General features: G+C 59.2%; 1 protein-coding gene across 3 annotated transcripts; it reads right to left on the minus strand.

The window, feature by feature from the left end:
• Positions 1-1,111: 1,111 nt before the first annotated feature.
• On the minus strand, positions 1,112-11,904 carry ADAMTSL4 (ADAMTS like 4). 3 transcript variants are annotated; one of them, XM_008514922.2, is made up of 18 exons: positions 11,778-11,904; positions 9,236-9,347; positions 8,964-9,021; positions 8,326-8,681; positions 7,459-8,140; positions 7,093-7,195; positions 6,198-6,334; positions 5,684-5,888; positions 5,268-5,440; positions 5,006-5,117; positions 4,715-4,900; positions 4,407-4,536; positions 3,894-4,077; positions 3,381-3,557; positions 2,834-3,040; positions 2,551-2,730; positions 2,121-2,265; positions 1,112-1,969 (listed from the first exon to the last, which is right to left on the minus strand). In XM_008514922.2, exons 2-18 carry the CDS (start codon positions 9,331-9,333, stop codon positions 1,833-1,835), a joined length of 3,270 nt encoding a protein of 1,089 aa, XP_008513144.2. In that variant the 5' UTR covers positions 9,334-9,347; positions 11,778-11,904; the 3' UTR covers positions 1,112-1,832. The 3 variants fall into 3 exon arrangements, with proteins under 3 accessions (XP_008513144.2, XP_008513142.2, XP_008513145.2); XM_008514920.2 differs by having other exon boundaries at positions 3,873-4,077; XM_008514923.2 differs by having other exon boundaries at positions 2,121-2,341; positions 3,873-4,077.
• Positions 11,905-12,331: the final 427 nt, after the last annotated feature.

Genomic DNA, 12,331 nt, shown 5'->3' on the forward strand with positions numbered 1-12,331 from the left:
GTCTTCCTTCTCAGCCACTTCCAAGCCAGGGAAAGCCTGAGCAAGAGGAAGACATGAGGGAGCTGCTAGAGAGAGAAGTCCTGCCTTCTCAGGCAAGGCTGGCGTCTTTCACAGGGTCCGGGTGTGCTCAGGAAATAGTAGTCACTCAGTTCAACTGTTTCTGCCGGCCTTTATTAATGGTCTTCCTCAGCCATACTTGTGGAGGGGCAGGGATCAGGGAAGGAAAGCTTCCAACGGGGAGAGGAGTCTGGTTCTGTTGAAGTGCCCCCCTTCCTAGGCTGAGGGACCCCTAGGAAGTATGGCTTCCAGAAGTGGAGACCTGCATTCAGACCTCAGAATTGTAGGGGTCAGGGAGAGGATGTGTATTATGGAAAAGACTGCTGGCTCTCACACCACCTCTAGCAAGCTATTTACCTTGAGATGAAACGGGTGGGGGAGGGAGGAGACTAGGGTGAGGCATCTCTGAAGAATGTGTCTTTGGCAGGACATCCTGTACTGCCATGGCTCCTCCTGCAACTACGCCCTCCCAAGTCCCGGAGAGCCAGGCAAGGCTCCGCCTCCTCCAGCCATTACTGCTGAGGGAAGGAGGGGCCGGAAATCACTTCCTTTCCCCTCACCCAGTGAAAAGCAATAAACCAAGAGCTTAATAAGGAAATGGATAATAACAGAAAGGATGGGGGAGGCAGGAAGGCAGGGGGAAAGAAGGGAACAGGAAAAAAAAACCCTTGAAAAGCCAGCTGCCATTCAGCTCGGCTACAAATTAAAAGAAGTGCTGCTAGATTCCAAGAGTCTTTACAGAAAGACTCAGCCTACCAAGAAACCCACCAGAGACTACGCAGTTTTTTCCTCACCTCTCGACCCAAGCTCTCAACTCCATACCTAAGCTGGGAGAAGTGGTGACCTCTAGTGGTCAGTGCCCAACCTGCAGGGCCAGGATCCTGTCGCTCTGACCAAGGCAGTGACTGGGGCTCACTCATTCCCTTTTCTGGACCCAAACTCTCCCCGCCTGGGCTCTAAGTGCTGGGCCCCTTCCCACCCTTCATTCTGACCTCACACTGCTTGCTTAGGTGGCCCGTATGGCTGGGTTCCCATGAGGACAATAAAGAGCCTGTTTCTCATTTGTCATAATCATCTTTAATAAAAAATAAATTAGTTCTGGGGTGGGAACCATTTTAGGAGGTGGGGAGCGGAAGCAGGGGCAAGGGTGTCTTATTCTAACCTTTCTCTTTTCCTTCCCCTGCCCAGCTGGTCCCTGCTCTGGGGAGGCAGTCCCTCTTCCTGGGGTGACCCCCATCCCTAGCTAATTGAGAGAGGTAGGGACAGAGAGACTAGGTAAGGGGAGAAGGGGTCAGAGGACAAAAGGGTGGTTTCGAAGATATGAGGCCTGAACATGAGAAATGAGGTTTAGGGCACAATGTTGGGACTGATGGAGAAGCCAGTTGCTAAGCAGTTCAGATTACTAAGGAGCTGTAAACTTGCTTTCCTCTCAGCCTTGAAAAGTCTCAGGGACACAGGCATTGTCCCCTCCCCATTCCTTCTCAGTCTAACTTCTTTTTGAGAAGTGATACACACCTATGAGTGCACACACATCCATGCAGGCCCAGAAACACATTTAGGCGCACATGTGCACACACACCATCACACCACCACACAGACCCAACCACCGATCTTGATAGTCACTGTAAGTCATCTTGCCACCTTTAACCACCCTGGGGGACATCTCTGGTGAGACTAGGACAGGCTGAAGAGCCAGAGGGTACGGAGTGAGCTGATTGATGAGTGACTGATGGGAGCATGAGAAAACCATGAGGAGAGGGTCTTCCGGACCCATTTCAGGCGGGCTCCGGGGGAGACCGCTCCAGGACATGGGCACAAGAGCGGCAACAGGTGGCTGTGTAGTAGGGATAGACGCAGAGCCGGGCCTGTACCACCAGGGGGCAATGTGGAGAGCTGTCCTTGCATTGATCATCTGGGGACAGAGGAGGCCAGTGGGCACAAGACGGTCACCAAGATCCATCCCTCTGGAGGTGTGCTGCCCACTCTCACTGGTCTTTTCTCATCTCCACCCACACTTCAGCTAACTCCACTCTATTTGGGGTTGGGGAGAAGGAGCTCTTTACCAGGGCGCTGGCTGCAGGGTTGGCTGTTACAGGGTCGTTTCCTGGAGGGCCGCAGGTGAGCAGGGCATCGGATGCTGAGGGTCTGGTTGGCAGTCAGGCACTGGACCTCCCTTGTCTGAATGCCCCCCTGGCAGGAACGAGAACACTGGGGAGACCCCGGCTATCATATCAGACCTCTGCTGTGCACCAGGCTCCTCCTGAACCCCAGGCCTCCTCCATCTCTGAAAGGAGTGTGTGTGGGTGGGGTACGTTCCTGGAGCATTATGAAATCCCACATGGAGAGGGACCACCTGTCCTCCAAGTCTACAGGAAGTGGGACAATGTTAAACCGCAGCTGGCCTTATCCTGGGGCACAGAAGGAGGGAGAGGGAGAGGAGCCTCCCCTTCCCTGACGTCCACGCTGAGCAGGGCAAGGGAGCCAGGCACTCACCGGACTCCAGGTTGTAGAAAACCATCGGTCCTGGCAGTCCTGCCCCTGACAGGGCTGCAGGGCGGGGGGCCTGGGCAGGTGGGCACAGTTGCTAGGAGATGTCACATTGAACTCAGTCCCCAGTTTGGACACACAGATGATGTCTCTACGCTGTGTGCCAGAGCCACATTCTGAGGAGCACTGATGTAGGGAAGGGCAGGGTATGTAAGGGGGAGAACAGGGATCTCCCAATGCCCACATGGAACCCCACTGACAGGCACCCCCTCCCCGGCTCGTAGCTGACCTCAGTCCAGGGCCCCGTGTACCAGCACCATGTCATCTCACAGGGCCTCAAGCTGCAGGCACGCATGTCAGGGGGGCGGCTTCCTGGTGCACAGCTTTGCTCACTGGTTCCTGTTCCTGTTTCCTCCTGGCCCACTCCATGGGCCTCCCCACTCCCGAGGCAGACCACAGAACGTCGCTGGATTCCTGTCCCACACTCAGCTGAACACTGTTAGGAAGCAGAGCAGGCTGTGTGATGGGAGGCAGCTGATGATGAACAGGGGAAGAGCAGGGGGCTGAGGACAGGCGCATCATGGTTCCTGACCCCAGGAGTGAGGGAATGCCCCCAGGGGTACCAGCCAGATAAGGGGAAACTTTGCCTGGGCTCCAGGACCCTAATGTAAGTTTTTCTCACTTATCTCTGAGTTCCCAGCATCAGCAGTGTCTTCCACACAGTAGGTGCTTTCTCAATAAATGTTTACTCAGCTGTGCTGGGAAGGCTCTGAGAGGGTGTCCTGGGTGTGGAGCACCAGGGATGTGGGACTTAGCGAAGGGGGTGTGGGGCCTACCTTGGAGCTCCAGTCACTGTGGAACCAGGCCGTGGTACAGGGCCCCATGTCACAGGCCTCTCTGTTGGGGGGCCGTGGGGGGCCTGAAGCACACTCCCGCTCACTCACTTCATCACCGTTGTTTCCAACACAGCGAACTTGCCGGCTCCTCTGGCCACGCCCGCACCGCACAGAGCACTGAGGGGATGAGGGGGATCCAAGGAGTGGGTTTCCCAGGTTTCCTTGCCAGCCTCCATGGCTTTTGAACCAGATCTGCCTTTGATCCCTAGCTCAGGAGTTACATGGCTTTGTGGCTCGAGGAGCAGGCTGAGCCTGGTGCTCTGGGCCCCCCACCCCTGTTCAGTCTCTTATCTGACTGATAGTTTGGGGGTCCATGTGAGATCTTGTTATAAAGTTTCTGCTGATTAAAAAGAAGTTGGAAAAAAGCTGACTGGTACCTACTCCTCTAGGATCCTTCCCCCTCCAAGAGACTCCTTGCCTAGTCCCACTCACCTGGCTCCAGGGGGAACGAACCTCCCAGTGGCCACAGAGGCGCAGCTGACAGGGCTGGGTAATGTTGGGCCGGGGGAGATGTCCACAGCGCTCTGGAGGCACTGAGGAGCCACCCCCACCAAACTCTTGCCGGCAGCGCAGCTGGCGGTGCTGGGTGCCAGGGCCACAGGAGCGGCTGCAGGACGTCCACTCGCCAGCCTCCCAGCTGTGGGCATGGGCAGGGCGGGAGGAGACAGAGACACAGATGGCAAAAAAAGAGATGTGTGGGGCTGCCATGTTCAGGGAGAGGGACGACTGACTCGGGGTGGGGACCCCTCAGAGGAGAGGGGGCATATTTAGTGTTTGGAGCCTGGGTTTCCTCGTGGAGCTCAGGCTGCCAGGGTTTTCTTGCTGTCTATGGAATGTCGGCCTTTCTAATGGAATTCTGTCTCTCTGCAGCTAGGACATCTTGTGCTGAGTGCACAGTCCAGGTGAGATCCTACGGGCAGCCCAGGGCAACTGAGGATCCTAACACTCCCTGTGGGTCATACTCACTATGGGGGGCATGGGGGACCATGGCAGGGTTCTAGGGAGGCTGGGGGCCTGGCGCCCAAGGCACAGCTGCGTTCATCCAGTTCCTCTCCTGACTCACGAGAAATGCAGAGGAAGACAGGGCGCCAAACACCTGAAGGTAGGGAGAGGGAAGCCAGGGGAGGCGGGATGGTGAGTGTGGTCCAAGGCACTGGAGTCTGACTGGCACAGAGTCGAGGTGTGCACCCATGATCCCGGATATGAGATCAGGAGCGCCAAGCTGGGGATTTGGGCTAAAGGTGCCAGGCATAGACTGGTGCATGAAGTCTCACCTTTTCCACAGGATGCGGAGCACTCAGAGTGCCCCACTCGTTTCCAGTATCCAGTTGGAGACCCCAGGGGAGTCCTGGGGTGGGGTGGGGCAGGCATCTGGGGGATCCGCACCTGACGCTGGAGGGTGCCTGGGGTGCGGGCAGGGCGGGGTGCTGAAGCTGGTGGGGGCTCTACCCTTAACATCTCTGTGCAGGGAAAGTGGAGTAAGCAAATCAGATGCAGCCCCACGGCCTCGGAGCTCCCCGGTTCAGCCTCTCCCCTCCTTCTAGGTCTAGGGATTGAGGTCTCACCAGGCTGCAGTTGGGGGATACGGGGCTCTGGGGTGGGGTTCTCAGGGTTTGGAGGAGGTGAAGAGATGACATACTGATAAAAAACACCTGGGTTTTCCTCCTGAAAGATCATCTGGGGAGAAAAAGAGATGATAGTGAATGTTTGGGGATGTGAGGGGGGCATACCACCAGCCTTCTCCCCCATCTTGAGACCCCCAGCTTTGCCCTCAGAGGGAAAGGCCTGCCTCCCCAGCAGCCCAGCTTCCCCAGGCTCCAAGCTCACATAGACATCCACAGGCTGGGTTGTGGGGCCCTCGGCTGACAGACTCTCCCCGGTGCCCTCCTCTCGAGGAGGACGGTTGTACCGGAAGATAGTCCCACCGGCCGTGTAGGACCCAGGGGGATCCACAGCCCAGTTTCCGTTGATGATGGACTGGCCCCCAGGGCCTCGAAGTGCTGCAGGTGAGAGAGCAGGACACGAGGTTAGTCAGACTGTCCTCCTCTCCCGCCACTTCCCGAAACACACGGAGCCCCACACACGCCACCTTCTCTCAGCTTCCTCGCCGCCTCCCCAAGGCGGGGAGCCCCTGACACTCCCTGCTTGGCTTCTGTACTGCGCTGAATGCGGATGTGGAGGGCAGAACCAAGCGACCAGGAATGGAAGGGAGACCCAAGACGCAGGGGATCCAGGGGGCTCACCCAGGTAGTTGGAGCTGGGCTGGAGCTGGGCAATGTGGAGGCGGGAAGCTCCAGCAGGAATCAACAAGATCTTCTGATAGCCCAGAGGGCCCCCCCGGTTAGTGAGGTTCCCCGAGACGAGGCGACAGGTAGAATCATCACCCCCACAGACTCCACAGCCATCTCGACGCCTGCCAGAGCCGAGGATCCCATCGCAGCCGGGGCTCTGGGGGAAGGTGGGGTGGGGGGAGCTGCTCGAGGCCAGGCACCACCTCACACCCCAGCCTGGTCCTCTTGGGACCCTGTACTACAAGTGAGAATGTGTTTCTTTGTCAGCCCCCCATCCCCAGCTGGCCTCAGGGACACTTGGATGTGCCTGAGGGGATCCCTTCAGTTCACCTCCTGGCTCTGCTCAGTTCAGCCTCGCAGGTGAGAACTTTCCTCTTTGCAAACTTAGTCTGGTGTTTTCTTGTGATGATGAAAGAGGAGACTCTGTGTGTGTGTGTGCAAGTGTGCGCACACCATCCTCCCTCACCAGGCAGCGTCCAGCCACACAGATGTCTAGGGCTCCGGGCTGACACAGGGTCCCATCCTGGACCTTTTCGGTGTGACGGACATAGAAGCGGAAGCCACGGGGGCGGCAGTTCAGTTCACAGCGTTGGGAGCCCTGGACTAAGAGGCAGGGTGGAAGGGTAGTTAGCTAGGGTCCCTGCTAGGAGGTTAACTGGGAAAGACCCCAGGGTCCTGACGGCAGCTTGGCTTATATTAGCTAAGGGGCATCCTGAGGTTGCCCAGGTCACTGTGATAAAGGGAACATGACAATTCCATACTCTAAAAGGTTGGTTTGAGGGTCACACAAAAGTTGAGTAGGGTCAACTGAGGTCACTGAGACCAGCAAAGGGGTTGTGAACTCTGAGAAAGGAGAGAGACTTGAAACCATGTGTGAGTTCAGAGCTCGTGAGTGGCTGTCCTGGTATCAAGTTGACACAGGCCTAAAATCAGGTGGATGGGAACTTGGGAGCGAGTGATGTAACATCACTCAGACCCATGGCACACCCCACCCTGCTGTCACCACTGGACAGGATCTCTCTGACTGTGCCCCTCAGTCACGTCCACACCACCTCCTGGGATAGACTTCCTCCCAGAAGAAGCCAGCCAAAGGGCACCTACGGACACCTCCCTCTCCCAGCCTGACCCTCTCCTTACCACCCACCACCATCTGACAGCTGAGGCCCTGTCTGAAACTCCCTCCCCCTTGCCAGGCCTGTGCTCGCTCTTCACCTCAACCCTGGGAAATAAGAAACAAAATATGACACAGAGACTACAAATTCTTCCCTACAGAGGAGAAACGGAGGAGCTGGGTGTCTCCCTCTCCCCATCATCCCCCAATCTTAAGCCCCCTTGTCCAGGGAGTGGGCTAGAAACCTCACCTTCTGTGAAGGGCTCCCATTGGTAGAGCTGGCCCATGAACTCCTGCGAGTCAAAGGCTGCACACTGCAGGGCCCGGGGGTCTGGCTGCTCAGGGGGGCAGGGCTGAGGTGGGGGGATACAGAGGAGTCAAAGCTGGGGAGGAAAACGGGGGTGTAGGTCAGGGCTGGATTTGGGGGGTTGGAGGGAAGGTCAGATCTATGGACGAGCTCCAAGGCCCCTACCCTGAGGAGGTCAGATGCCAAGGCCCTTCTCCCTCAAGTCCAGATCTGACAAGCTGAGGACCCAGACTCAAGGTCAGGGAAGGAGAATTGGAAGCTGGGGTGGGGGGCGGGGGCGCGGGAGAGATGGTCCAAGGAAGAACTCACCACTTGGATGCAGGCTCTCAGCTGCTCACTCTCCCCAGAACATCTTGGAACAAGGCTACTGGGAGCAAAGAGGCTCCAGAGGGAGCTGGAATGGGGGCCAGCACTCAGCAGAGGCAACCAGCCAGCTGGGTGGTGCGGGGCAGGCTCTGTGAGGGACCTGTGAAGATGCCCCCCAGGTCTCCAGTGCTCCCGGCTCTGCTGGCCTCGGCCCCAAGGGACAGAAAGGAAAGGATTAGGGTATCTCTCTGTCACCCGGGGGCTGGCCCAACCCTGGGAACTCGGCATTCCCGGCTGAGGGGACACATGGAAGGAGCTACTTTCTCCTGGGGAAAAGATGGATGAGGGAGGCTCTGTGCTGGAGGCCTGGGCTCTGGGGTGGGGCCATGTGGGGTCAGGCCTGGTTCTAGATGGCACCTCTGTCTGAGCCATTTCGGGGCTTTGGGGTTCTGCTGGCGGGGATGGGGTGTGGGCAGACAGTTCTGTAGGAGGGAGCTGAGTTTGAGGGGTGTGGTTGGCAGAGGATGGCTCTGCTCTTGGAGTCAGGGATGGAAGATCTGAGGCCTGGGAGAGCTCAGATCTGGGTGACCTCCGGGGGTGCCTGCGGTTCCGATGGAGCGGCAAAGCAAAGGGCACTCTGCCATAACCAAACATTCCTGGCTTGATGGGGTCTCGAACCCGGGACCTGAGAAGGTGTTGCAGACATGGAGTCACAGCTCTGGCGTTTCGGCTCCTGCCTCCCCAGCCCACTTCCTCGCACAGAAGATAGGCCTCCCTAAGTCATCATGTACCCTTTCCTCCCCTTTCCTTCATCCAAAGCCCCACCCCTTGCCCAAGGCCCACCCCTTCCGTCAAAGCCCCATTCCTCACCTCCTGGCTCCTTGAATCTCCTGGGCCTCCTCTCTCCCTAACTGAGAAACAGGACCTCCAAGTGGGCCACTTGTTCCCCGAGGCTGTGGCCTGTACAGGGGGAGGGTTGCTCTGGAAGTCTGGGGTCTGGGGCCCTGACCCCCAGGGAGCAGGGCTTCTGGAAGTCTTGGGGGCCGGGGTGGGAGGGGCAGGCCCTGGTGGAGTTGATCTGTAGGGAGCTGACATGTCCGGATCCTGCGCTGCACCCCCACCCCACAGGGCTGAGAGCAAGAGGCCCACTGGTCCCAAGGACCCCAGACGCCCTCAGGGCCTTGGCTCTCCTCAGGGGCTGTCTGAAGAGAGTGTCCAGATAACACCTATGTAGACAAAAAGGTCAGAGAAAATTAGAAGGACTTTCGAGTATCTAGTCCAAGGCTGGGGGCATGGAGCGGTTGTTACTGGCCTAAGGTCACGTTCAGTAGCAGAGGTGAAACTTGATGTTATCTGACAGGGAGTTAGGGAGTTGAGGGGCAGGGAGCGCTGGGAGGGCCAAGTGTGTGAGAGAGAGGCCTTGGCTCATCAGAGGCTGCGGCAAATGGAGAAGGGGGATGGGAGATGGAGGGAGATGGAAGGATCACAGCCTCTCATCCCTGGCTCACCTCCTGATCCAGGCAGAGTTGAGGGAGGGACAGAAGCAGCATCAGATACAACCCGGGCCTGCAAACCAAAGGCAGGAGTGGGGATGTCAGATGGGAACCAGAGGAGGTATTATGACACCACCCCTCACCCCCAGCAGGCTCCCCACATCCTGATGACAACTTCTCAGAAAGCAGAAGTTACTCATCACTTCCCCCAGCCCCTCCCAGTGACCTTTCCCTCACTTCCAGGGACAAAGCTATCCTTCCCCCTCCCCCAGAGCCCCACCTCTTACCTGCCTGCCCAATTCTCCATCACTCCTCCCTTGATGGCCCTGGGGCAAAGGAGGAGGGGACCGGAAGCCAACACGCCACTACTCAGGCATCTGGGCATGGAGGGGGTGATCTCTGCAGGGGCAGAAGCCTAGTGGTCATCTCTCCAGTCTCCAGAAAGCTGGAGGTTGGGAGGGATGACTCCTCAGAAGGACATCTCAGAGTGAGGATGGAGTGGTGAGGATGAGGGGATGGAAGACTGGTCCACCCCTCTAAAGTCCTAAGGGTGAGGGGGAGAAGGAAGGCTGCCCTTGTCCGTCTGCTGAGGCTGGAGGGTGGGGGACCTCAGCCTCCCAACTCAGGCTCCAGTCCCCTCCCTTCAGTTTAGGAACTTCTCAGCTCCTGCCTGGTCCCAACTAGGAACTGTCTGTAGGCCAGCTCAAGCTTTCATCTGACTCCTCCTCTTGCCCTCCCAGAGGTCCCGGAAAGTTGAAGGGGGAGGCTGGGGTGACGACATGCCAGACACGCCCCCTGAGGAGTTAACAAGGAGCCCCTTGGGCTTTCCGTTCTCTACCTGTTCCCAGTTTTTTCTTCTCTTCTTAGCTAAGCTCCTTCTGGAACATTCAGGCACATCTCTGCCTGCCCCAAACCCTTTTAGCCAAGGGATAAACTAAGTGAGCTGATGGTTTAATCTCTAGAGAAGCAGGTGATTTTCCCACTGCGACTTAACTTCTCTCTAGGGGCCAGCATCCAGCACTGGTTCAATGAGGGCTTATCTCAGGCATGACTTTGATGGGTTGGGGCAACCTGGGAAGCAGAGATGCAGCTAGAGCTGCCCATCGTGGGTCCCCAGGAAGTCCATCCTGAAGTCTAGCTTTGATCATCAGGGAAGTGGAGCTTGGAACCCTAGCCTGGTCTCAAAGCCTGACTCTCCCCACTGCTCTCCCTTGCCCTCCAGCCCCTTCCTGCTCACTATAAGCCCTTCCTACTCCCACCCTTCATCCCACTCTTAGTTCTGCTTTCCAGGAAAAAAAAAAAAATGTTTCTGTTGGATCTGAAAGGCACCCGGGAGAAGAATCCAAGGAGCTAATGCGGAGGTGGGCCAGCTCAGGGGCAGGAGAAATGACAGAGGGAAGGGCAGGAATGTGCTTGGGGGCAGCAACCCTCAGCCCCACTCCCCTACCGAGACCCTGGGACTTGGGAATTTGAGGGAGCGATCACAGTGGTTGAGCCTGAGCCCGCAGGGTCACCTCAGCTGCTTGGGGTTGGGAAGGGGGCTGATGACGGCTGCTCCTTCCCCTCGCTGGGCTGTCCACTGAGGTCAGCAACCCTGCCCTGTTGCGGGGTGGGGCTCCAGAGAAGGGTCAACCTTCCACACAAACCTTCAGCTCTCTGCCTGACTCTGTTATTTGGGGTTGAAGGGAAACAGAGACGGGGGTGACGGTTACTGTCTGACCCGTCTCTGCGGCCAGGTCCTCCCTCCACTCCCTCTCCGCCTCTGCTTCTCTCTGCTACCTCAGGTCTGTATCTTGCTGTCTCTCCTATGGGTCTACGCAGTACACATAATCCCAGCCTGAGCTGGGTTTGGCTTTGGCAATTCCCTGGAGAAGTGAGGGTTGGCGGGTGGGGGTGACGTGAGCTCCTGGGGCCGGGGCCAGGCCTGGCTCCCTCTCTGGAAAAGTCCCACCCGCCCCCCTGCACAGCTAGGCAGGGGGCCGACATCCCCTCCACTGCGGAAACAGACACACGTTTGTGCTTTCACCCCTTTTCATGTCCCTCATCTGGTGTGTCTCACTGCCCGGGGTGAGGAAAGGAGAGAGGAGAGATGAGAAGCGGTTACTCTGGTGCCAGGTTGGACACTGGTCTAGACAGACCTGGGCTCCTCCTGGCCAGACCTCCACTCTGGCCAGTGCAGATCAAGGAGGAGACCTGGGCAGGGCTCACCCCTTCTCCCCGCCCCCCCCCCCCACCTCCTTCTGGGAAATGGGTCGCTGCCGCAAGGGAGGGAGCTGGACAGCATGTTTCAGGGCTGGCGTGGAGTCCCTGCCTGTGTCAGAACGCCTTGTTCCTCGTTGTGCGCTCCACTCCTGGGTCCTGGAGGACCATCCCGACAGGTGCCCTTCCTTTCTAGTCATCAGTCTGAGCTAGATCAAGGGCACCCACCTGCATCCCTCCCAGCGTCCCCGTCCCCAACTCCAGGACTGAAGGGGGTGCCGGGGGCACACATGCTCAAGGAACACCCTCCTAGAGAGCAGGAGGCGCGTGCAGGGAGGTCCTGGGTAGTATGTTTTCCAACTTTTACGATGTGATTTAATAGGAATTTTGGCTGATTCTCCGCCCGGGTGATGGGGCCAGAGTTCCACGGAATCAGAGCCCCCTCCCCAGGAATGCGACCCCAGGGACTGGAAGATCTTCCGAGGCTGTACGAGCTGGGACCGGGGTCGTGGCTGGGGCCCGACAGCGGGGCGCAGGGAGCGGGGGCGGCGCGGGCGCGCGGGGCGGGTGGTCTGACGGGGCCGAGGAGAGAGGGCGGCCGGGGCCGGGGGTCCCAGGGAGGGTCTGTACCTGCTCTGCGCAGCCCCGGCGGCCCGTTTACCCTCCTGCGCCCGGGCGCTCTCTCGAGGCAGCCTCGCTCCGCGGCGGCCACTACGGCCCCTGAGCCGGGCTCCGGACACTGCCGCCTCGGCCCGGCTCCGCCCGGCGCCCCGCCCCCGCCCCGCCCGCCACGCGCGCTGCCCGCGCCCCTCGGCGGCCCCCGGGGGCGGCCCACCCCAACTCCTGCTGCCGGGGCCACCCACCCCGGGGCTGCGGGCCTGGCCGCCCCTGCGTGCCGGGCGCCCGCCGACGGCTCGAGGGGCGAAGCCGAGGCGGTGCCAGCCCGGTCCGGAGGCAGCCGTCGCTCCCGGGCACTGTCCCTGGGCTGGCGCGCGGCCCGACCGGTGCTGGGGACTCCGGGACCCCAGCCCGCGGACCGGCTCGGAGGGGGAGGGGCGGCGCCGGGACCGAGCGGCGGGGGCGCGCCCCGGCCGGGATGGTCCCGCCCGACGCCGGATCCGCGGCGCTCGAGGCCCTCTCCTCCGCGCAGCCTCTGGTGCAAGCCAGACATCCCTGCCTCTCCT

The sequence above is a fragment of the Equus przewalskii genome, unplaced genomic scaffold (assembly GCF_037783145.1).
Source record: "Equus przewalskii isolate Varuska unplaced genomic scaffold, EquPr2 ChrUn-10, whole genome shotgun sequence".
NCBI lineage: Eukaryota > Metazoa > Chordata > Mammalia > Perissodactyla > Equidae > Equus > Equus przewalskii.

Excerpts from the sequence above, each read along its gene's own strand:
- ADAMTSL4 (XM_008514920.2), bottom strand. The coding sequence starts at position 9,333 with ATGCCCAGATGCCTGAGTAGTGGCGTGTTGGCTTCCGGTCCCCTCCTC. Across the intron at positions 8,141-8,325 it reads GAGATTCAAGGAGCCAGGAG|GTCCCGGGTTCGAGACCCCA; the intron begins GTGAGGAATGGG and ends ACACCTTCTCAG. Across the intron at positions 4,537-4,714 it reads CTCCGCATCCTGTGGAAAAG|GTGTTTGGCGCCCTGTCTTC; the intron begins GTGAGACTTCAT and ends CCCTACCTTCAG.